General features: G+C 32.5%; 1 protein-coding gene across 1 annotated transcript in view; it reads left to right on the top strand.

Moving 5' to 3' along the window:
* coro (protein coronin) overlaps positions 1–23,389 on the top strand; it is a 49,500-nt gene that overhangs the window by 6,770 nt on the left and 19,341 nt on the right. Inside the window, exons 3-5 of the mRNA XM_088238456.1 lie at positions 18,609–18,731; positions 20,136–20,279; positions 22,888–23,018. Of these exons, the coding sequence (XP_088094582.1) occupies positions 18,609–18,731; positions 20,136–20,279; positions 22,888–23,018 (398 nt within the window). The remainder of the gene's footprint in view (positions 1–18,608; positions 18,732–20,135; positions 20,280–22,887; positions 23,019–23,389) is intronic.

The raw sequence follows: 23,389 nt of genomic DNA, 5'->3' as shown, positions 1-23,389 counted from the left end.
AAATTAAAATTAAAGTGAAAAAAAGATATTTTAAAGTTTGTAGTAAGTATTTACAAATGGAAATAATATTGAAAGTGAAGAAAATTTGTAAGAGTAATTAAAAATTAAGAATGGAAATAAAGAATGAAAAACATGCTCAGATGTAAAAATAAAATAAAATAATATAATTTTTTTTTAAAAAAGGAAAAACATAAATATACACATATTTATTTTAAGGGATTCAAATAAACGATGAGAAGAATCTTTAAGTGAAATATAAGACAATAAATTTAGGCCAATTTAAAAAACATCTTCAAAATTAATGACACATTATAGTAAGAGCAGCAATATATTGATTTTATTAACATATATAATATAAGTAATTAAAAGTAGTTTAAAAGTATAAAAACATGCCAATGCAGCAGAGAAAAAAGAAAAAATAAAGAAGGAATAACAAGTATAGCAATATTATCTTATTTGTACACAAAATAACACATAACTAGGAATAATAAAAACAGAATAATAATTACATTCACAAAGCAAAGATTATACTCATATTTATAAAAATGGCGCTACATAAGTTATTCATAATAATAATTATAAGTTAGTCAATGGGAGCATTGTGGCCGTAGTTGTTGAGCACCAATTTCTTGAATGTCAATATCAACTTTGCTGTGGTAAGTGTGATTATATTTTCAAGCGTGGAGTCCTTCAAGCTGTTTTTGTAATTTGATTTGATGTATTTCATGTCAGAGAAAGCACGCTCGCAGATACATGTACTTCGAAAATATAAAATTTTCACGCGCTTTAACCGAGCCGGACGGAAGGGGGGATGCGAATCACCCATAGAACGATATTAATTCAATACCTCAAGTATTATTAAAGCTAAAACATTTAAGTTTGTAAGTGAAAATTCTTGATGGAAGTTCATTGTAATTTATTATATAAATAAAAGACAAGTGATACTTTAATCCACAAATTTGGAATATCCAGTGAACGGTTTCATCGCTTTCGCGACATCTTTGAGACTGGTATCTTTATTAAAGGGTTCAATGTATTTATACAAAACAGAGGTAAGGATAGAGAATTCAAAATTATATGAAAGCAAATTGAATTAAGTTATTTTTATCTTAAGGATCATTATAAAAAAAAAATTCTTAAACTCATTAAAATAGCATTATATCAACTCATTAGTTAACCCGAAAAAATTTAAATATTTTCAATAATAAATATGTAGACAAGAGACATGAACCTTTCTCTTACTGTCCTAAATACACCCGTTTGTTACGGTGCTGTGTAGTCACTACACATTAAAAAAATAAGAGATTTAAAAGGGGAAAAATGGAATATTTATAGGGAATGGCTTTAATTTACCATAATTTAATTCAAATATGATAATATTTCAAATCTAACTGCTGAAAACATGAAAAAACCATTGGGTATTGCTAACGACTCGGGCGAAACGTACACCCACGCCAACTTCCCGAGAGCTACTGAGTAGCTATAAAGTACTGGACTACGAGACTGACTGAGAGTATACTTTTTCTGATATTTGTAATTTATCCCCGATTTCCGATAAAATGCTTTTTTTCGTGCCTAATAAGTACTTATTATTTAATAACAAATTATTTCAGTTTATACGTAAATGTGTAATGGAGGAATACTCAAAATCTAAACCCAATATTTATTATATTTATAAAGATATTATAATTAGACGCAATGTGTACTAGCTACACATCACCGGGAAGGGAGGGTTAATAGCTTAGCAACCAATCTTTTTGCGTAGATATCAAACATATCTGTAAATTTTATGTTCTCTTTATTAGTTTAAGATTACTCCCAATAACAAAAAATAAATTGTGAGGTCCGAAGGGGCAATATTTCTAGGTGGCCGAGATCATAATCAACTGAGGGCCGAATTCTGTAGCATGTAACACACGGCAATAGTCGCTAGTTATTTTTAAATGCTGGTAGTTTTCCCTACAGAGCTTGCTTAGCCATAGGTTACAAACAACACGACCAAAACAATACGTTATTTTGTCCATCGATAAATTCAAATCTGCATACAATGAGTGAGTCAGACAGGCTGCCATCAACTTGACAGTTTAAGAGTGAAAATTCCAAGGAAAACATAATGCAATGAGTCGAGCTGTATTTCTGATCCCATGGTTCACAGATCCAAACCACATTTTGTCACTTGATACTGTTTTATATAGTGTCTAATAAAATATTTCATTGGCTATTAATGTTCGTTTTGTCTTGTCGTATCACGGCAGATGAGGAATACAGTTCTGTGCGCACAATAGAACCAGAATCCTGGACAAGACGAGGTGAGATTCATCCGGTTGAATTATTTCACCTACTAGGCAACGCCTGAAATATTTTATTTTTTTCACGTCCTGTGGTGGTATTCTAAATCTTCTCTATCACCCAGAGAGTGGTTAATTCGGGAATATTTTTTGCACGCATCTAAACTTTGCTTCTATGGCCACACTGATAATTAAACGTCAAACGAATACGAACATGTGAAACTAAAGATGAAAATTTTAATTTATACCATTATTGCGACCTTAAGCATTACCCAAAACACTTAATAAGGTTGAATGGGCCAAACTGTATTTGTTTTTTTTTTTTTCATTTTTCATCAGTTTTATACACCATTTGACGTTTAATCATCAGTGTAGCCATTTTATGAAGCAAAATTTTGTTGCATTAAAAAATAAAAATCCCAAAATTTACCACTCTTTAGGGGGTAAAGAAGATTCAGAATACCACCCCTGGTAAGTTTATTTTGTTGGATAATTGTTTATTGATATTTTTTGAGAGTAAAGCAATTTTATAGCGATGTTTTTGTTACTCTCAAAGTGCATATGATTTATTTTATTAATAAGTTGCTTTTATCAGAAGAAAATTAAGTCAAAACTGACCTTATGTAAATTAAAAAACAAATCAAAGTCAAAGATAAAATCAGATATTTTTTTATCAAACATTCGAATACACCGTATGATCTTGTATGATATGAAGTTACAAATACTTTTATCAGCATTTGTATTACATGGTTCAGGCGTTGCCTAGTAGGTAATTTGGTTCAGCCGGATGAATCTCACCCGCATAATAAAGGTTTCAGCTCCTTTACTTCACAAAAGTCAACAGATTGAAGGGTTGAGGTAATGTGGATGTTCAAACATGGGCAGAATGGGGAATGGTACACAGTGTGTAAAGTGGCCACTTAAACCAAATGTTTTCCCTCTGTTGCAATAAATTTAAATATAAATTATTTTTGTCTCAAAGATTAACAAAGTGTTTCATCTTAACTAATGAGTTGACATAATGATATTTCTAATAAGTTTTAATATTAAGTAAAAAAATAAATAAAAACAATACTTAAACTCATTAAAATATGATTATATCAACTCATTAGTTAACCTGAAATACTTTAATTTACTCTCACATAATTTTGAATTCTCTATCCTTACCTCTGTTTTGTATAAATACATTGAACTTCTCAATAAAGATACCAATCTCGAAGATGTCGCGAAAGCAATGAAACCGGTCACTCGATATTCCAAATTTGTGGATTGAAGTATCACACATCTTTTATTTCTATAATAAATATATTACAATGAACTTCCATCGAGAATTTTCACTTACAAACTTAAATGTTCCTAGTTAGTATTTTCATAAATGGAAATAAAATTTTAATTAAAAGAAAACTTAGTGATTAAAAAGTAAGAATTAAAATAAATAAGAATAAAAAAACATTTAAGTTTATTGAACTGTTGAAACAGAGAGGGAAAACATTTTTGAGAAGGTTAATATGGAAGTCTAGACATTTACAGGGCTTATGACCTGTCATTGGCTGGTTTTAGTGGCCACTTTACACACTGTGTAACATTCACCATTCTGCCCATGTTTAAACATCCACATTTGCTCTTATATATATAATTCAAATATGATCAACTCCCTAGGGAGGAAATCCAGCCAGTCTGCAAGCATTTGGACATAATCAAACATTGTTGAATAAGACTTAATCTTGCGCAAAATCCCGCGCTGCGTCAGAGGTAGTTATAAAAATTGTGGAACTTATATAAAGTTTATATTTGAAGCACTAACTTTGTGGTTATTCATAATAATAAAATAAATAAAACAACTTTGTTTTTAACCACTAATTCTAATTCATTTGTTACGTAAACCTTATATAAAACTTATATAAAGTTAATATTTGAAGCACTAACTATGTGGTTATTCATTAGTTACGTAAACCTTGACGAAGAAGCTTGTTTGCTTTGAAACTGGTCGGTGGAAAATAAAAATTAGTGGTTAAAAACAATTTATTATATAAATAAAAGACGAGTGATATCCACAAATTTGGAATATCCAGTGACCGCAAAAGCGATGAAACCGGTCACTGGATATTCCAAATTTGTGGATATCACTCGTCTTTTATTTATGAAATAAATTACAATGAACTTCCATCCAGAATTTTCACTTACAAACTTAAATGTTTTGGTTAAAAACAAAGTTGTTTTATTTATTTTATTATTGTGGAACTTATTCGGTATCCACTGCTCTAATACCAGCAGAGTATTATTGCTGCACTACTGGTGTTTTAGAACAAGCTATTTCAGTAACGGTATACCGGAGGACTCAAATGTTTTTAGCATGAATAGAATCTGAATATATGAACAAAATGACATTCATAACTCAATTTTGCAAAAAATGTGACTTCCAGCCTTTCAGCTTTAAGGTTCAGATATACATATATTATATAAACAAGATAAGAAAGCCAATATTCTTGTTGAAGAATGGCGGACAAATATTATGTTTTTATGGCGATTCAACTCTCGTGTTGATACGTGCAGTCAAACCATAACACTCCACACATAGAACAATAACAATCTGTAGATATTGTATGTTAGCGCGAGTAACAACCAAAAACCTCCAATTATCAAACTATGAATCATCTTCGTTGATCGTGCCCATCGATTTTTCTAAAGAAGAGTAATGATCCCCCGCAACTGTAATTTTTTAATTTAGGAATAATGAAATTGGCATTTGAGGATATTAACAGTAAACTTAGAAATCTCCGTTGAAGGAGTTACTGAGATATTTATATATATACAGTGAAACCTCTATCTATCATTTTTAAAGGGACTTATGGAAATAAACTATGAATGCGGGAATAAGAGGTCAATACACAAGGAGATAAGATCGGGTAAAGATACCGCCCTGGCAATCTGCATTACCATTGGCAGGTTCAAATTCTAAAAAAGATAAAAGTTTGTATTTAAATAAAATTAGAAAGCAGAACAAAAACAAATAAATATTAAAGTTTATTGCATTGGAAATAATCTTTCACAGACGTTTGATTTTTTACTGTTTTATTTCCGTAAGTCAACATTATATATTCGGCTTTGCAAATAATATTTTTTTCGGCATCAGTTATTGAATGTGAGTAGTAGAATGTTTTTAATCTTTCGAAGATAGTGCATGCTTCTGAAAATGAAGGTACGGGCGGCAGGTCCTCTTCATCAATATCGACCTCTTCAGCTGTCTGCTTCAACCTTGCATCACAAGCTCTCGATAGTTTCTATCCCACACGCTGGGATATTGTCATCAAATGTAACAAAATTGTTGAAATTCGTCTGTGTATCAAGTCTTAACCAATCATCTTCAGAAACCTTAACTTGTTCTAATTGTTGTTATATCTCTCTTTCTCTTTTGCACGTTCTGCGCATTAGAACATACACAAAATATTAAAATATGTCAAATACGCATCGTAATTCAAACGATGAATGCGGTAAAATGGTGGATAGAGAAACGATCGATGCAATCAATTTTTGCATGTTTTATATGAAATTATTTCGGAGCTGGAAGAAATAAATGACACATCCCGGAAAACGATTATTCGAGGAACGATAGATAGAGGTTTCACTGTATACATACGAGGTGTATTCAGAAAATAAGAATTTTTAAATTTTGGCGGGTTTGGAGAGTCTGATTGTAATTTTGCCCCTGAAGTATGCTAAAACTTTCAGCTGTATGCTTTGTCTGTGTTTACTTTGTCTGTGGCAGCCGCTAAGGTTAGACGTGTTTTTATGAGCTCGGCGATTTTCGTTTGTTAAAAAAAATGGATCAAAGATTTGTAACAAATTTTGTGTAAAAAATTAAATAATGTGTAACAAAGTGTGTGAAATGTTAACAAAGGCCTTTGGTGAGTCTGCTATGAGTAAAACAAGAGTTTATGAGTGGTATAAGCGTTTATAAGACGAGTGGTTATGAACGGTCGATATAACTATATCGTCGGTCGGTTTTATAACTAACATTGAAGTCCGAGAATGGACGCAGCAGCCTCCTAAAACGAGCGTCTTGAGGATGCGGCGGTGGACCTGGCTCGGACACGTACTGCGCATGCCTCAGGAGAACCTAAACCTTAGTTGCCTCTTCTTTAAACCTGCTGGATCACGCCGTCCTGGAAGGCCGTCAATGACGATCCTCGGACTTTATTCGGCAGAATTAAGGGACGCTGGATTGACATGGGAAGAAGCGAGAGTGCTGGCTGGCAATAGGCTCTCCTGGAGGCAACTGGTGATGTCCACATGCTCCACTTAGGAGCGGATGTGGAAAAGAAGAAGATGAACGGTCGAATCACAATCAGAGAAGTCGCTAATGATGTTGGCATATCGATCGGCTCATGCCATGAAATTTTTTTCGAATGTTTTGGGCATGAAATGCGTGGCAGCAAAATTTGTTCCAAAATTGAATCGAACCCGAGACCTCTTGCTCGGTAGGTAAACGTGCAGACCACTGCGCCACGAGGCCGACGTTAATAGATCAGTATCAAAAATGATCTAACTTTGTCAATACATAATATTACTACATGGTATTTTTTTCCCAATGTTATCCGGTGACCTCACCTGCATGTAATCTAATCACAATTTGCTTACCAGAATGAAAATTGATATCTTGTTAATAATTGTGCTGTTCATATATATTACCTTACCATTCATTCTTACTTAATCCTTAATTCATATTAATGTCTAATGATATTATAATTGATAAAGTGGCAAATTTACTAAGCACTGCTTTATGATAAATCATCATTAATTTATTTATCAATCTTATCGATTAAATCCACATTAACTCTGTAACACTTTATGATAAACAAAATGGCGGCCTCCTTGGTGTAGTGGTCAGACGCTTGACTCACAGACGGAAGGTTCCGGGTTCGATTCCCGGTGAGAACACAAAAATTAAATGTGATTTTTCTCAATCCTGGGTGTGTTCTGTGATGTAATTCACCGCTGTAATTGGGCCTCTTGGCCTGTTGTGGTGCAAAAATAAAATAAAATAAAATAAAAACAAACAAACCTTCACACTGTTTCTCCGTAGGGGTAGGCAGAGAGGATATAACACCACATCACTTTGTCTTTGCAAACAGACCTCGCTTCCTCTACATGCATATATCTTCTCATTATTATTCCTGCTCTTGACATGTCCATCTTCAAGTATTTGATGGACTTGATCGTGCCATGTCTTTCTCGGTCTTCCTCGTTTTCTGCATCCATCAACGTTCTCATCGTAGATCCTTTAAGCCGTTCTATCGCTGTCCATTTGCTCTACATGTCCAAACCAACGTAGCGCCCCTTTCTTGATTCTGTTGATAATGCATGTCCCAGCCTTACACGGTTCACGGTTCTCGACATTTGTGCACCGATCACACATAGTTTTACCACACATTTGCCTGAGGGATCGCATTCAACAGCATTTAACCTACTTTCATAATAGTTTTTACAATTCCATACTTCAATCCCATACATTAGATTAACAAAATACAACAGGGATGGAGAATACCTTAAATAAGGGAATATGTAAGTCTAGGCATTCACAGGGCTTATGACCTGTCATTGGCTGGTTTAAGTGGCCACTTTACACACTGTGTAACATTCACCATTTTGCCTATGTTTGAACATCCATATTTCTTCAATTCTTCCATTTGTTGATTTTAGTGAAGTTAAAGAGCTGAAACCTTTATTGTTGTGTAGAGATTCATCTGACTGAATTATTTCACATACTAGGCAACGCCTGAAAATAATTTTTCAATTTTTAAACTTCTTCTTGGACCAGTTGGTTTCATTACAATATTTGAGTTTGTCCAAATGTTCGTAGACAAAAGACTGTATTTCACCCCCCCCGGGAGTCATTAAGATTAACAAATTACAACAGGGATGGAGAATACCTTAAATAAGGGAATATGGAAGTCTAGGCATTTACAGGGCTTATGACCTGTCATTGGCTGGTTTAAGTGGCCACTTTACACACTGTGTAACATTCACCATTTTGCCTATGTTTGAACATCCGTATTTCTTCAATTCTTCCATTTGTTGATTTAAGTGAAGTTAAAGAGCTGAAACCTTTATTGTTGTGTAGAGATTCGTAGATACATTAGAGTTAGTACTATTTTTATGAAGTATTAAATATGCAGTTGCTCGCTTTTATACTATTTTTCATTTGATACAAGTTTGGCCATCATTGATACTGAGGATCTCACTTGTTTGAAATATGAAAAAAAACTAATGTGTTAATTGTTTATCATTTGTCAAAGTCAAAAACATTCAGACTGTTGTGTAGATTTGATTATTCACTCTTTTCACAAACTTGATATTATCTCAATTTCTCTTTTATATGGCTGGCTGCTTTCTGCATAACTGCGTTCAAATGTAGTACCTTATTTACTGTGCAAATTTAGAACCTTATTTATATAAAAAATTTAGTAACATGATTATTTTACAAATTTAATATTTAACTTTCGTTAAGAGAAATTTTGTGGCCCCGAGAGTATTCAATGTCCTGGATGAACATATTAAGTTCTCTAAAACGCAAGTCATTTTCAGGAGAAGTATACAAGTTTGTAATTTGTCTAAGGGAAGAGACCATTGCAGGAGACTGCTTAGAGACATTGCATAGATTTATATACTACTCTCTCGAATCTCACCCGCATAAATAAACATTTCAGCTCATTAACTCCACAAAGATCAACAGATGAAGGAATATAGATGTTCAAATATATGCGGAGTGGTGAATGTTACACAGTGTGTAAAGTGTAAAGGCGGCCTCCGTGGTGTAGTGGTCAAGACGCTTGACTCACGCAGGGAAGGTTCCGGGTTCGATTCCTGGTGAGAACACAAAAATTAAAAATGTGATTTTTCTCAAGCCTTGGTGCTCTGTGATGTAATTCACCACTGTAATTAGGCCTCCTGGCCTGTTGTGGTGCAAAAAAAAAAAATGTAAGTAGCCACTTAAACTAAAGCTAAACTTTTATAAAAATATATATTTAAGAACTAAAATTTATTTACAAGTAATTCAAATAGATCAAGTCAAAGAAGGAATCATGTGTTTGAAATACCACATTGTAAAACGAGGCTAGCACAGAGACATGCATATTTTATAGGCCCAAACATTTTAAATTATTTTTTTACTGATAATATTTCATTGATTCCAAACTTTCAAAATTTTCCTTTTTTTAAAAAACACGCACTATCCTGGATTCAAACTAAAGATATTAACTCTATTTTCTATGATGTATTTTGTTGCCCTTTAATAATAAGGAATATTTTTATGTTTTTTTTATATTTTTTATTTCCTTTTTTAATTACTATAAAAAAAAGTACCTTATAATCTTTTACAGAATATATTCTTTTATCTTTCTTGTATTACACAAAAATATTATACCTGTCTATTTATTATAGGAGCAAAAATTCATAAACATTTATTGTATACCCACGAACAGGCCATACCTTTGTGGGATTTTTTGTTTACTACTTTTACTGTCAATATGTATTTCATTGCTATGTAATTATCCTTTATTTTTTAATACTCTGTTTTACCTCTTATGTATATTGTAAAAAAAAACAAAAAAATTCAAATTAAAAAATATATATTTAAAAAACCAGCTAATGACAGGTCATAATCCCTGTAGATGCCTAGACTTCTACATTACCTTCTCTAAAATGTTCTTCATCTCTGTTTTAATATGTTAAGTATATACTACTGTCCAGATGTTTATTGAAATTCATGTTTTTGTGATAATTTATATTTTACGTATTCTTTAATAATACGCATGCTTCAACATTCCATTATGTTGTATTCCAACTCAACACAGTTTTTTTAGTCTCATAGAGTTGCCTTATTATTGTTTTGTAATGTGTATCTTGGTATGAATAGATAAATAAAAATATGTCTAATTTACTGTACAAATTCATTACCCTATTTATTGTACAAACTTACTACTCAACGTATTGTACAAATAATAGTGTAATCTAATACGGAATCTCTGAGTTCAGTCATATCACTCCACTACTTCGGGAACTACACTGGCTACATTTTCCACAGAGGGTCGAATACAAACTCTGTTGGCTTATGTATAAGTCACTGCACAACTCGGCTCCGGAATATCTAAGGGAACTATGCATTCCAGATGAACTAGCTGACAGGCGTCTCACGCTTAGATCAGCTACGTCTACAGCGAGAGGAAAAGTTATTATACCTCTACGCAAACAGCGCACTAAATTTGGTGAGCGCGCATTTGCGGTCGCAGGCCCTATGGCATGGAATGCTCTCCCAGCAGAGGTGCGAGGCTGTGAAAGTGAAGTGATGTTTCGGAAAAAACTTAAAACCCACTTGTTCTCTAAATCATTTGAATAAATCCGTAGCACGTGACAACAAAATAAATTATTTTAATTAAATTACAAATTTAAAAGCTTCAATTTAATTAACTTATCAATAGAATCACCATGTAAAGCGCCCTTGAGGTATTTTATTACGAAAATGGCGCTATATAAGTTATCCACAATAAATAAATAAATAAATACGATATATCAAGACTAGACTGAAAATATTTACACTCTGTAAGTAATGTGAACTTTGCGGATAAGATGTGTAGATGAATGACATTGTGTCTATAATATTATAATGTGTGAGTCAGAGAGCTCGTCTCATACCTCGTACATCTGCCTGTTCACAGTTGATTGTTTGATAAACACCTTGATCTCGATCCCACACAATATAACTCCGAGATTGATCCACTGTGCTATCGCTAATTTGGACTTCTATAAGGACCTCTGCCGGCGCATATTTGGAATAAATAAAGTATGAATAATTGAACGTAGTTATACAGAAAGCAGCCAGCCATAGAAAAGTGAAACTGAGATAATGGCCATTTTGTGAAAAGAGTGAATTATAAAATCTGTACAATAGTTTGAATGTTTTTGACTTTAACAAACGATAAACAATGAATACATAAGTTTTTTTTATTGTGTATTTGACCAGTTTAAAAGATTCTTAAAGTACCATAAGATTTTTCTAGTTTTGTGGGTGTTTTCTGCAAATTGAGAAATGCCGTTTTTGTGATTGACACCCTTTTCCGGAGGTGATTAATGCAGTTTTTTATATGAAAACGGTCTGGCTGTTTTTAGCAGAACATAGAATCGACCTTACTGCACCCGATAACATCAATATCTCATTTTTCCGAAATTGTGGACTGGCTGCTTTCTGCATAACTACGTTCAATTTCATTTTAAATAACTGGATTCTTTTAGCATGTGAAAATGTTTGCAAACAAATATTCATTTTACTACCTAGGGAGTTTATCAAAACGAATGTAATTACAATTTATTTATTTATTTCAGTTTTAAAATGTTTTAAATGTTCAGGTCCCGACTAGCTAGAAAATTCCCGTGTTTAGGCAGAATTTTTTTTACAACATGTGTTTTTTTTTTAAATTTAATGATGCTTAAAAAATTCAATTAATAATACCAAAAAATTAATGATAAATAAAAATTAAAAAACATACTGATAATAATACATAATATTTCAAACATAAATTAGAAAATATACCATTAATAATTAGAAAATAAAACATGGTAGGGAGGCACTAATAAATCAATATTAAAACCTCTCGAATCTGCTCAAAAATCGATTATTAAAATAATTTTTAAAAAGCCCTTCAGGTACCCCAGCGTCAAGTTGTTCAAGGAATTCGATGTATTAGATATGCGGCAATTATATATATCTATAATAATTATGTTTGTGAAAGCAAATTATTCCACCAAATCCCAAAAGGAACACTCCCACACTACCAGAAGTCAAACTAGAGGATGGGTCATGGGGTCTACCGCAAACTCTGAATTCGGGCAAAGAAATTTCAGGTTTCTGGGCCCCAAAATATTCAATATGTTACCCGAACATTGCAAAACCATGACCCGGATTCATTTAAATAAATTTGTAAAAAAATGGTTACCGGATTTAGGTAGAGAAAAATCGGGAAACTTACTCAAAAACATTCTAAAATAATAAATGGTATATTTAAATATTGTATAACTCTATAGTAAATTAACCAGTAGTTAGTCATGTTATTTTTTTTTTTGCATAAAAATGTCTGCCTTAAAACAGGTTGTACCTAGTTAAGCAGACTAGACATAGTCCAGAGAAATCTATTACCTATATTGTGTATGTAGTAGATAAACAATATTGTATTTTTTTTAAATAAAACATGATTATTATTAATTTTAATAAATAAAAATTTGTTGCAAATGACAGGGAAAACATTTTTAAGGAGGGAATGTGAAAGTCTAAGCATTTATGGGGCTTATGACCTGTCATTGGCTGCTTTACGTGGCCACTTTACACGCTGTGTAACATTCACACATTCTGCCTATGTTTAAACATCCATATTTCCTCAACTCTTTCATCTGTTAACTTTGGTGAAGTAAATGAGCTGAAACCTTTATCATGTGGGTGAGATTCATCCGGCCGTAGACGTAGCTGATCTAAGCGTAAGACGCCTGTCAGCTAGTTCATCTGGAATGCATAGTTCCTTTAGATATTCTGGAGCAGAGTTGTGCAGTGACTTATACATAAGCCAACAGAGTCTGTATTCCACCATATGTGGAAGACGTAGCCAGTGTAATTCCCGAAGTAGTGGAGTGATATGACTGAACTTGGAGATTCTGAAAATAAGTCTCGCTGCAGCATTTAATACAGACTGTAGGCGAGTCATTTTATTCATTGGTAGACCTGCGTAGATACCATTACAATAATCGACTCTAGACACTACAAATGCATTTAATAGTAATTTTAAGTAATTTTGTTCATTGGTAACCCTGTAAATATCTAGACTTAAATATTTCCTTCTTTAAAATGTTTTCTATCCCTGCTGTAGTTTGTTAACATTTAAACCGTTTATTGTAGGAGCCCTCTGGGCGTTTGATAAGTAAATGTATAAATCTTTTCAAAGTTTAAATTTTCCCATTCCTTACCTGAGTCAAGACACTATTCTGAGATCAATCACAGGCGTTAGTTGTGAAGCCATTTCTGCGGAAATATTCCCTCCCACGCCGGTCTATTTCCGGAGAGATCCTCACGCTGCTGGAGTAGGGCCGCGCTATTCCCGTGGTTAATAAATAGGCCACAGGTGTCGGGAACCGTTTTGACGGGTGAAGCAACGCATGCACTCGAAAGAATAAACATTAATAACTTCAAGTCTTCCGTGAATTAATGACGATTGTTAAAAATAAGTATCATTAAATATATTCAAATTATTACAACATATTAGAGATTTAAAAAAAAAATCCTTTGATGTTTTTGTACTTTTTAATTATATCACTAAAATTTATTTAAATTTTTTTTTTTTAGTATTGCAATTTATTGCGCCAGAGACGAAAATCATCTTGAGAAGGGACTTACGAAGTCTGAGCATTTACAGGCCTTATGATTTGACTAACTTCATCATCCTTCCCTTTCCGCAACTTATGGTGCATAGGGCAGTGCATTGGTACACCAATCGCAGCGTATCTTGATCATTTTTTTGTTGTTGTTTGTTAAAAGATATTATAGTTATTAGATGCAATGTGTACTAGCTACACATCATCGGGGAGGAAGGGTTAATGCCGGTTTCGATAGCATACTACGATATGCTGAAAACGTTAAAGTTCCAAGTGCTATACTTTTTGCCAATTAAACAAATTAAAAAATATTTTAAAAAAGAGCCGCAGAAAACAGTTAATATACCAGTGATAGCCGTGATTTGGGTTAGGAATGTCTTTAATTGGCAAAAAAAAATAGCACTTGAAGTTTGGACATTTTCAGCACATAAAGATATCGTAGTATGCTATCAAAATCGGCATCTCCATGTGTTGTAACGTCTATCAATAAATAGAATATTTATATTAGAACATATTTCTGTCAGCCCTGTTTTCTTCTTTTTTTTTTTTCTTCATTTAGTTGGATAAATCTTATGAATCTATTTCTAGATAGACGCATGCTGCTGTTAATCATCAATGTGAAATGGTTAGAATTTGCTAGAAAAATAACCACATGTATCTTATATAAATTGTAATGTAAATTTATCTCGAGGGTTCATTATATTGAGGAGGTTAGTATCTATTTTAAAGTTTAATATTTTTTAGAGAAATTTTATATCAAAAACAACGCAACGTTTTGTCAGAGAATCAAAATGAAAAAGAGTTGGAAGTTGCTTGTAATTTGAATTTGAATGTGGGTTAAAAATGGTTAGAATTTGCTAGAAAAATAACCACATGTATCTTATATAAATTGTAATGTAAATTTATCTCGAGGGTTCATTATATTGAGGAGGTTAGTATCTATTTTAAAGTTTAATATTTTTTAGAGAAATTTTATATCAAAAACAACGCAACGTTTTGTCAGAGAATCAAAATGAAAAAGAGTTGGAAGTTGCTTGTAATTTGAATTTGAATGTGGGTTAGAAATGTTTAAGCCTCAACAAGATGCTCGTCTGCGAGGCCACAGTCTCAGGCTGGAGAAAACGAGATTCAATCTAAATCCACGGAAGTATTTCCTGAGCAATGGGGCTGTCGATTGTTGGAATAAGCTGCCACAAGAGCTGATCTCAATGTGTAGTCTCAATAGGGTCAAAAACGGACTAGATTTGTTTGAAAAAAGTTAGAGTGCGCCAACAAATAATGGTCTACCAATGAATAAAATGACTCGCCTACAGTCTGTATTGAATGCCGCAGCGAAACTTATTTTCGGAATCTCTAAGTTCAGTCATATCACTCCACTACTTCGGGAATTACACTGGCTACGTTTTCCACAGATGGTGGAATACAAATTCTGTTCGCTTATGTATAAGTCACTGCACAACTCTGCTCCGGAATATCTAAGGGAACTCTGCATTCCAGATGAACTAGCTGACAGACGTCTTGCGATTAGATCAGCTACATCTACGTCGAAAGGAAAGGTTATTATACCTCTACGCGCACTAAATTCAGCAAATGCGCATTTGCGGTCGCAGGCAAATGCTCTCCTAGCAGAGGTGCAAAACTGTGAGAGTGAACTGATGTTTCGGAAGAAACTTAAAACCCACCTGTTCTCTAAATCATTTGAATAAATCCTTAGCATGTGGTGACAGAGTACATTGTTTTTCTTACCTCTTAGAGTACATTGTTAAAATTAAATTTTAATCTTTATATAATCGCTTTGTTAAGTGCCCCTGAGGTATTATATTACGAAAATGGCGCTATATAAGTTATCCATAATAATAATAACAACAACTAACTTTGGTTAAAATAGATTTAAGCATATCAGCTTTAAGCTGCTCACTTAAAATTAAAATAATAATAATAAATAAAGTATGGAATGTGGGCGAGAAGTACGTTTCCCACATGTTTTTTCATCGTACCTAATGTCTATTTCTGTTATGATAATATAATTACAGTCATAAAACTACCCAAATCCATTCCCAAATTACAGGTTCACACATTGTTTGACATTGGAAGCTATCGAATGATAATATTATAATTCTTCCATATTATTTAGTTAAGATACTGGCTTTTTTATATTCGCTTATTACTGTGAGTAGATAAATGAAAAAATTAATACTTCATGACATCAGAAATGTTTATTTATTTATATGCCAACGGTTCAAAGAACCTTTTACAACAAAAAGTTTTACAGAAATAATCACAGCAGTGAACAATTTATTATGTAATATATAATATAAAATATAGTTGAATAATTAAAACTAAACAACTTAAAGAAATTATAATAATAAAAATACCTACTTGATAGTTTTATTCCACTTTTATTTATAATTTTTTAATAAATTTTTTACCAGTGACCGGGTTTCGTCGTGACCGACATCGTCAGACTGGTGGGAGACTAAACAAATTTCTATGTTATATACAAGTGCAAGCAGGGGTTGTAAATCATGATTTTATATAATTATGTAAATAAAAGAATTTAAATTAAAATCATTTAAGTAAAAGGTAATAATTGTTATTATATCGACGATGTCGGTCACGACAAAACCCGGTCACTGGTAAAAAATTTATAAATAAAAGTGGAATAAAACTATACAGTATTTTTATTATTATAATTAAAATGCAGTTCCACCAAGAAATGTCAGTAGAAAAACTCAAACTTAGAGAAAGTAAAATATAAAAAAAGTAACAAAAAACCAAACATATCTAAGATGACAAATAAAAGATAACAATTAATGTGAGAAAATCTTATGTTCTAAATATAAATATATCAAAGTAAAGTTGAGAATAATTGAACATAAACATAAAGTGGCTAGTATTAACTAGGTAATAATGAAAAAGAAAAATAATGCTACAATAATACTGCAATAAAAATTGGAGCATTAAATTGTACTGCAAAGTTTCCTGAAAATGTACGAAAAAAATCATAAAAAACATTTCAATAAAAATGGACTACTTTTAACGATGTCACTGGTTCCGCAAGGTTCCGCAAAGGAACACCGCGTACGCTCTGTTCTGTAGATAAGGTGTTGCCTATTTTTACTTGAAAGATACGATTGTTCAAGAAAGCTTCAATCCATCTTAGTAGCTTACCACGGATACCCAAGTGCTCCAACTTCTTGACCAGTCTTTTTATTGGAACACAATCGAATGCCTTTTCAAAGTCAAGGTATAGTACATTCAATGGGTTGTGATAGTTATGTTCCTCAGTCCAGGTATTTAAACATTGTAACAAATTGGTGACAGTAAATCTCTTGGGGACAAATCCGTTTTGTTCTTTTATTATAATTTGCTCCTCCCGTAGAAACTCCCTATCTGTATACTAAATATATATACAAAAATAATTTCAAAAACATTTTTATAAAATCCAGACGCTTTCCGTTGACACTCTGTCTATATGGATGTTTGTTTTTAACAAAAATCATCGCCATCCCACGGAACAATGTGATAGACCCAGCATCCCTAATATCTTTTGGCAACTCATTAAACATCTTAAGTCCTTTTTTTTTGTATTTATTTTTATTTAAGAAGGTAAACATGAACAGAAGATATAAAAGGAAAAATAATGAAACGCACTAAACCGCGAAACCGGCTTGTCAGCAGATTTATTATTTTTTCCTTTACAAAGAAAAACATTAGAGAAGTTATATAAATTCAAAAAGTAATATAAACATTATTAAGAACTAAAAGCATACATATTTTTTACGCAAAATTTAAATAGATGACTGTTAACATAAAATAATAATTAATATAAAGCCTTGTTACATATTAGCCATTTAATTATTTTTTTCTTAAAAGTTTTGTCAACATTTTCTTTTAAGATTTGCTTAGGAATCTTATTGAAAATTTTAGGAATTGTATAATGAAGTGTTCTTTGGCCATACTTATTTACAAACCTCGGTACCGACAAACCTTCACATTGTGCTAGCCTTGTATTATTTGTATGTATCTACCTTTTCTGGTAGTTACTATCAAATCGATATCTAGTAACAAATTTGAGCCATAGAATAGCATTTACGGACAGGCACCCTGGCTTTTGAAAAAGTTCGGGTACCTCTTCCTTATCAATTGTAGCTGATCTGTTATTTAATTTAAGAGCCGAGTTTTGTAAAGATTGATTTTTTTAATGTTGGTTTTACAAGAAAGGCCTTAACTGGTAATACCATACCTAATAATTGATTCCCCTGATACAGATTGTTTTAAATTGCCTGGATTCTTGTTTTGGGGAGCCTAAAACCCTCCCCTCCCCTCGTAGGATAGCGATGAATTTCGTCATTACGCTGAATATCACAAAACATGTATTCGGGCAATAATTTATTCTTTAATTGAAATATTAACACTAATGTATTTAAAATTACTCTGAAAGAATGTTCAGTACCGTTAACATATGTTAAATTTTTGTAAGTCTTCCACATCTGAAAATTGTCCTCATTTCCCTATTCTGAGCTTTCTGCATGACATTATATTGATTTTTAGTGCTCAGAAAGAGAACACTAGAACAATAATTGAAATGCGGCAAACAATTGCTTTAAAAATTAGATTACTTGTATTTAAACTGAGATTTTTTCTTATTTTATTTAAAGATCCTACCTTTTTAGAAATTTTGTTGTTGAAATACTCAAAATGTGATGTAAATTTTAGCTTATTATCTTTTATTACCCTTAAATATTTGTTGGGATACAACATAACGGAAAGTGGAAGTGGAAGCATGTACATTATTAAATAATAGCAAAAATTAAAATAAAAAAATATTACATAAACATATATTTCAATAAACATCTGGACAACACAAACAAATTGCATAAACAAAGTATTTTCTTTTAATTGCAGGTTGGGCGGATATCTCCCGATCACCCTTTGGTGGGTGGACACAAAGGGCCTGTTCTAGATATAGCGTGGTGCCCGCACAATGACAACGTCATAGCCTCGGGATCAGAGGACTGTGTAGTCAAAGTAAGTACTTTCTACTCTATGCCATCAAAATTATATCGCCAATCAAAGGCGGTTTATTAGTATGTGCCAGTGGCGAGCGGTGATTTTTTCTATAGGTAATCTTCAAAAACTATTCTTTAATTTGTATCTAAATATAAGTACATAATATATAATTAGGGAAATATCACATACTACGAATACAGATAAAAATATAAGAAATGGATTTAGAACAATTAATTGTATTTTCAATATGCATATATGGATATTGTGGAGAAATGTTTTCATATATATCTTTAAAAAAGAAAATATAAAATAATTGTCATTAGAAAAACGCTACATGTTTGGCATTGATAGTTGTGACGTCTAGATTCGTGACGATGTTCTAAAAAATCTGAATGGTTTGGAACAAAGATAAAAATGAACGTAAATCGTGACGTATTAGGGACATGGCCAATGCAATGACCGTTTTCGCGGGAATTAAAAATTACAAATTAAAAAATATTTAAATTTGTATTTTAAACTCATTTTACTTTAAAAAGTGATATATCCCTATTATAAATGGCTATTTTTTCTGTGTTTTTGTGAAAATCAACTCAAATAACAATTATTATTAACTTGACGATATACGTAGCTTTATTCTAAACTATTTTAATAACAATACTTGTACAAAAGTTTATTAAATATACCACAATGACATTCAGCAGATATTTCCATTATGATTGAAATGTCAACACTGAGCATTGGCCGATTCCTTTTAAAATGAATAATGCCAAAAATGGCCACTTCGAACGCCACATGCCCTATGTGATACATAATATGTCAACGGTATCCTTTCAAAGAAAAATAGTCCTTCGGAAAAATTGATCAAAATACTTGTTTCCAAAGAGAGAATCTTCAAATAATATTTGTAATCTGCAAGTTTGTTTTAGTACTAAGAAACCGCGACTGGGTTAAATATGTAAAAATATAGTATACTTTTTTGTATGGAAGAATAAGCTGAGGTAATCGGCTAGTTTCATCGTTCACTGAAAACAGGCTTGGCGCACTTTAAATAAATTGTTTTGTAAGAAGATATAAACGGTGGCGTTGATTTATAATAAATTGAAATTATTGCAGAGTACTGCCATGTTAAAATATAAATAAATAATTAATAAAAAAAATTAAGTAACACTGAGAAATACGGATTTGTTGCAACTTCATAATATGCATATTTTATTCAATAATCGAGCCAAAAGATCTGTCGAGATTGTCTAGCGTTTTTAAAAAAAATTGAATTTTGAAATTTTTTTGGTATCTGAGTGACTTATTCATCTCAAATTTGTTTATTTTTCTCCTTTGCAAATTTGTAAAACAGAATTTATTATGTAAATAGTGTCTCCTCGATCAATTGTACTTTTACGACTAATGTTTGTACAATTCAACCAGGTATGGCAAATCCCAGATGGCGGTCTCTCCCGGACCCTCACGGATCCCGTGGTAGACCTCGTGTTCCACCAGCGCCGAGTGGGGCTTGTGTTGTGGCACCCCACCGCGCAGAACGTCCTCCTCACCGCCGGCTCCGATAACCAGGTACATCGAGAGAACCATCATAATCGGTGATTACTTATCTTATCCCGTGTCCACTTCCGAGGTGAAGCATATTTATCAAATATATCTTACATTTATGTACATTATAATTTTTCTGTATTAGATCCGTAAGATGTATGATGTACTGTACGTCTGGAGAGCGAGTGGGGATGAATGAAAGTAATTCAGATGTGATGGTGTTTGAAGGGGGAAGAGAGATGATCGAATGTCTTGAGCAAGTACAGTAAAACCCCTGTTTTACGTTTTTCAAGGTAGCAGCAAGAAAAAGTGTTAAACTAAAGCAACGTTAAAGTGAGGAAATAAAAAACCGCAGAAAAATTGTAAAACCAGTCATAATTGGGGATTATTCATATTAAGACAGAAAACCTTTGGGTTGCAACACCAAGAAGGCAACATATGTTAACAGATTCCTCTTTAAACACTGGACCTTCTATTATTCCTAATGTCAAGGTTTTAGGCGTTCATATTGACGCTGAACTTTCGCTTGAAAGACAAATCAGCAAGACAGTCAGTGCATGTTTTCACCAGCTAAGGCAAATTAAGTCTATTCGAAAACATCTACCTAATGAGGCGGCCCGTCTCTTAGTGAATGCATTTGTGATATCACGAGTCGATTACTGCAATGGAATATATGCTGGCCTCCCTAAATATAAAATGGAACGATTGCAGTCGATTCTGAATGCAGCTGCTAGGCTGATCTTTGGTGTATCAAAGTACGATCATATTACACAGTTGCTTCAAAGTCTGCACTGGCTACGTTTTCCTGAAAGGGTTGAGTATAAGCTGTGTTGGTTAATGTATAAAACAATGCATAACACGGCTCCTCAATACCTTAAGGAACTCTGCATTCCGGATGAGTTGGCAGATAGGCGCCTCACTCTCCGCTCAGCCTCCTGTTCTGCTCTAGGGAAGGTGATACTACCCCAATTACGCAACCAGAGTTCCAAATTTGGTGATAGAGCTTTTGCAATAGCCGGACCTTTGGCGTGGAATGCCTTACCTTCAGAACTACGAAATTGTGCAACAGAATCGCTTTTTAGAAAAAAATTAAAAACTCATTTATTTGTGAAATCGTTTCCTGATTTGAAAAGTGCTACTGCTTAAAAGGAATACAAACATAATACACATGTGTATGGGTAATTTATAAAATTAGTGTGTAAGTGAATAGTAATTAAGAGTAAGCTGATAGAATTAAGTATAATGTACAGTGCCCTTGAAGTGATTATTCACGAAAACGGCACTATAAAAATTGTCAAAGTTTATTATTATTATTAACCTATGATTCCATTTTTAAAAAAAGAATTTAAAAAAAAAAGAAGTTTTTTTTATTGTATTTATTTTTATTTAAGAACAGAAAAATAATGAAACCCACTAAATAGCAAAACCGGCTTGTCAGCAGGTTTCTTATTTTTCCTTTACAAGGAAAAACGTTAGAGAAATTATATAAATTTAAAAAATAATATAAACATTATTAAGAACTAAACAAATACGTATCTTTTACACAAAATTTATATACAAAAATTTTAATAGATGCCTCTTAACATAAAATAATAATCAATACAAAGCCTTGTTACATATTAGCCATTTAATTATTTTTTTCTTAAAAGTTTTGTCAACATTTTCTTTGAAGATCTGCTTAGGAATCTTATTGAAAATTTTAGTAAAATTATATAATGAAGTGTTCTTTGGCCATACTCGTTTACAAACCTCGGTACAGACAAGCCTTCACATTGTGCTAGCCTTGTATTATGTGTATGTATATACCTTTTCTGGTAGTCACCATTAAATCTATATCTAGTAAATTTTAAATAATTTTATGTACACGTACTTAACCTTAAAAAAATAAAAATTTGAATTTGGATAAGATACATACAAAGATTTTCTCCCTAAATATCTTGAAATTTTATTTATATGTTATCATTTTTTCATTTTCTTCCTCATTATGTATGTATATATTTATAAAAATACGATGTGCTAAAAAACTCACTTTTTCATAACTACAGCACTTCTGTTTGTAAATATTTTTCTCCTATTTGTAAATAATGTATTTTTAAATACCAATTTATTACAAATCACAGGTCTTGCATTTTAAGCCATCCACGTATTACTAAGGTAAGTTAGTGGTGTTGTTATTATGGTGTAAATAAATAATACCTTTGTATGTATATTATATTAGTCTTCATTTATTAATGTTATAAGAAAATCGATTCTTGTAGGTTTCGTTTCTCTATCTACTGGACTGATTTTCGCATGGTTTTTTTTTTTTTACATATTAATGAGCTTTGTCCTGGGTATTTTTATAGCTCTTAAAATTTTTGATCTGTTCTGTAGAAAAAAAGTTACCGTGTACACGGTACAAATTACTAGTACATAAACACATACATTTCTCTATAAAACACACAGTTTTCCCTGAAGATGGCTCCTGCAATGGTAGCCGAAACGTCGGATCAAATCCAACATACACGGTATCACCCAAAAAAGATACATAATATTGATAACAGTGACCGTGAAAACCTTCGCACCTATATCACTAAGTGTGTTGGTGCTTCAAATATTTTAATGTAATGTGTCTTGTTATTTCGTGTTGCAGGTTGCAATATGGAACGTCGGGACGGGAGAGATGCTGATCTCCCTGGACTGCCACCCCGACCTCGTGTACTCCGCTTGCTTCAACTGGGATGGCTCCAAACTCCTCACCACCTGCAAGGATAAGAAGATCAGGTATGTTCACCTCCAAAACTGGGCAAATTCATTGACGTACTTTGGGTCAATTTGAAAAGTAGATGGGAGCTAGATTTATTACCGTCCATGGGCTTTGTAGTTGCAAAACGTTTGGTAATCTAGTCTATCTAATCTAGTCAATTAAAAAAATAATTTAAATGGTGTCTAGATTTCTTACCATCCGTGTGCTTTGTAGCTGTAAGCCGTGCTGAAATCTTGGTCCTATCTGTAAAATAATAATGTTTGCTTATATTTTTAATCTGCTTATTTGTATATTTTTTGCCTACTTCAATGTTTTGCAAATAGAATATAATAATACCATGCTTTACTTAGAATAAACACCGATTTTCGGGACTAACTGAACTGAAAAT

The sequence above is a fragment of the Micrasema longulum genome, unplaced genomic scaffold (assembly GCF_059751315.1).
Source record: "Micrasema longulum isolate JH-2025_06_02 unplaced genomic scaffold, ASM5975131v1 h1tg001904l, whole genome shotgun sequence".
Lineage (NCBI taxonomy): Eukaryota > Metazoa > Arthropoda > Insecta > Trichoptera > Brachycentridae > Micrasema > Micrasema longulum.
Note: the sequence above shows the minus strand (reverse complement) of the source record. Positions and strands in the feature narration are given on the sequence as shown.